Source organism: Plasmopara halstedii, assembly GCF_900000015.1.
Source record: "Plasmopara halstedii genome assembly, contig: Scaffold_110, whole genome shotgun sequence".
Lineage (NCBI taxonomy): Eukaryota > Oomycota > Peronosporomycetes > Peronosporales > Peronosporaceae > Plasmopara > Plasmopara halstedii.
This window is the reverse complement of record NW_020187031.1, coordinates 1,299,388-1,301,018: the sequence shown is the minus strand read 5'-3', so window position 1 is coordinate 1,301,018 and position 1,631 is coordinate 1,299,388. Positions and strand designations below refer to the sequence as shown.

Genomic DNA, 1,631 nt, shown 5'->3' with positions numbered 1-1,631 from the left:
GGCATCTCGGTCCTCTTGACTTGTCCCAAGACCTCCTTGTTTTTGAACGCGGCCATTTCCTCCAGCTCAGCCATTCACCAGAAATCCGCATACTTAGAACTCATGGCTTGGCGTCGATTCTTTGGGACCTTGATGTTCTTTGCACAAATCGGTCTGCCATCACGACCCAATATTTTCGTCGCAACAATTACCCATCTGACAAACTCATCGGATCCAGCCGGTCAGCGCGTCTACTGACGTAAGCCTGTGCGACGTTCTTTCATTCGTTCTCCAAGCTGGTTCTTCTCAGCTTCTGACGAGGTGTCGTCTCGCTCCACTCGCTTTCGCAGGCCTTCTGGCAGTACGATCTTCTCAAGCACGGATCGTTCCGTGGCGGTCATTTTCGTCACAGCACCGGCATTGTCATCGTCAGGTGAGTCCTTGCTCCGGCTGTTTTCCGTATGATCCTTGACCTTCGGGCCCTGCTCGTGAGTCGATCCCTGCTCGTCGGTCGGATCGCTTACGTCCTCGCCCTCCTCGGTCGCATCGGCGATCGAACCTTCGTCTGCTGGGTCCACCTCCAATCCAAAATTAGCCGAGACAGACTCGTCATCATCATGACCATCATTTGTCTGGTCACTCATATCCTGGTGATTCTCACCCATCGTCCTAGTTGTCGTGATCTTCGTTCTTCTCATCGACGTCTGCCGACCGATCCTCATCAGCCACGGAGGCTTCGTAGGCAACCGTAGCAAGGATAATAGTCTCTGCGTCCCCCGAATTGTCAAGTACGACGCTCTGGTTAGACTCATGGATGCTTTCCATGTCCACGCCGTCGTCACTCGAGATGCTGTTGTGTCGTCTTGCTTTCCAACTTCTTCGGTCACAAACCATAACCACTCACCATCATCTCGGTTAGCTGAATCGACGTGATGACGGTCGCCGTACATCACGTCCTCAATAACGCGAACCACAGCGACAAACTTGACCGTGTTCTCGCTGGGGATATACACACGTGCGGCAACAGTGTCTATTTTTGAACCCAAGTAGATTGCCGATGATAGCATTGTCGTCACTCTTCGAACGCTCCGGTGTTTTCGGCACCTGGATGTACACGAGCGAGCCAAAGGGCTTCAAGTGGTGCACATCAGCTTTCACGCTGATCACTTACTGGACTGGAATCCCATCGATGGCTCGATCGTACATCATGTTCAAAATCACCACCTTTATCTGTGAGAACGCGTTGCACCGGAAACTTCGCGCTTTCTGCAGGCTCGTGCTCACGTTGGACGATCTTCGTGATCCCACGACCAGCTTGGCGCTACGCCCACAGCACGTAAAGCTGCATGTTCTTGTTCTCACTCTTGTCGGTGAGCGAGATATCGGCTCCATCCATCCATTCTTAGAAGAACCGCGACAAATTGCGACCCGTTTTTCTGTGTCGGGAACATCTAATCAGCAAACACAATCATGTTGGGAGCCGTAACATGGCGATCCAACTTCTGCTGACGTCGCATCTGTCTCTGCTTGCCAATATGGCAAGAATTACTCGTCTTGAGCTGCCTGTTCGTGATCATCATTCCGCGCACGAGTCCACGATCCGCCATGATCGTGAGATACTGAGCATTCGTGTGACCAGTCGGGTCGTGCCA

The 1,631-nt window shown here is 52.4% G+C and overlaps 2 protein-coding genes across 2 annotated transcripts in view; both read right to left on the bottom strand.

Annotated features, from left to right (window-relative positions):
* Window positions 1-230: 230 nt before the first annotated feature.
* On the bottom strand, window positions 231-1,046 carry PHALS_00273 (uncharacterized protein; the record flags this gene model as incomplete). Its single annotated transcript, XM_024729869.1, has 1 exon — window positions 231-1,046. The coding sequence occupies one exon, from the start codon at window positions 1,044-1,046 to the stop codon at window positions 231-233; it is 816 nt and encodes a 271-aa protein (XP_024572319.1).
* Window positions 1,047-1,524: 478 nt separating this feature from the next.
* The window catches only part of PHALS_00272 (methylenetetrahydrofolate reductase), a gene marked incomplete at both ends in the record, with an annotated part of 1,713 nt that continues 1,606 nt past the window's right edge, over window positions 1,525-1,631 (bottom strand). Inside the window, one exon of the mRNA XM_024729858.1 lies at window positions 1,525-1,598. Coding sequence (XP_024572318.1) covers window positions 1,525-1,598 — 74 coding nt within the window. The remainder of the gene's footprint in view (window positions 1,599-1,631) is intronic.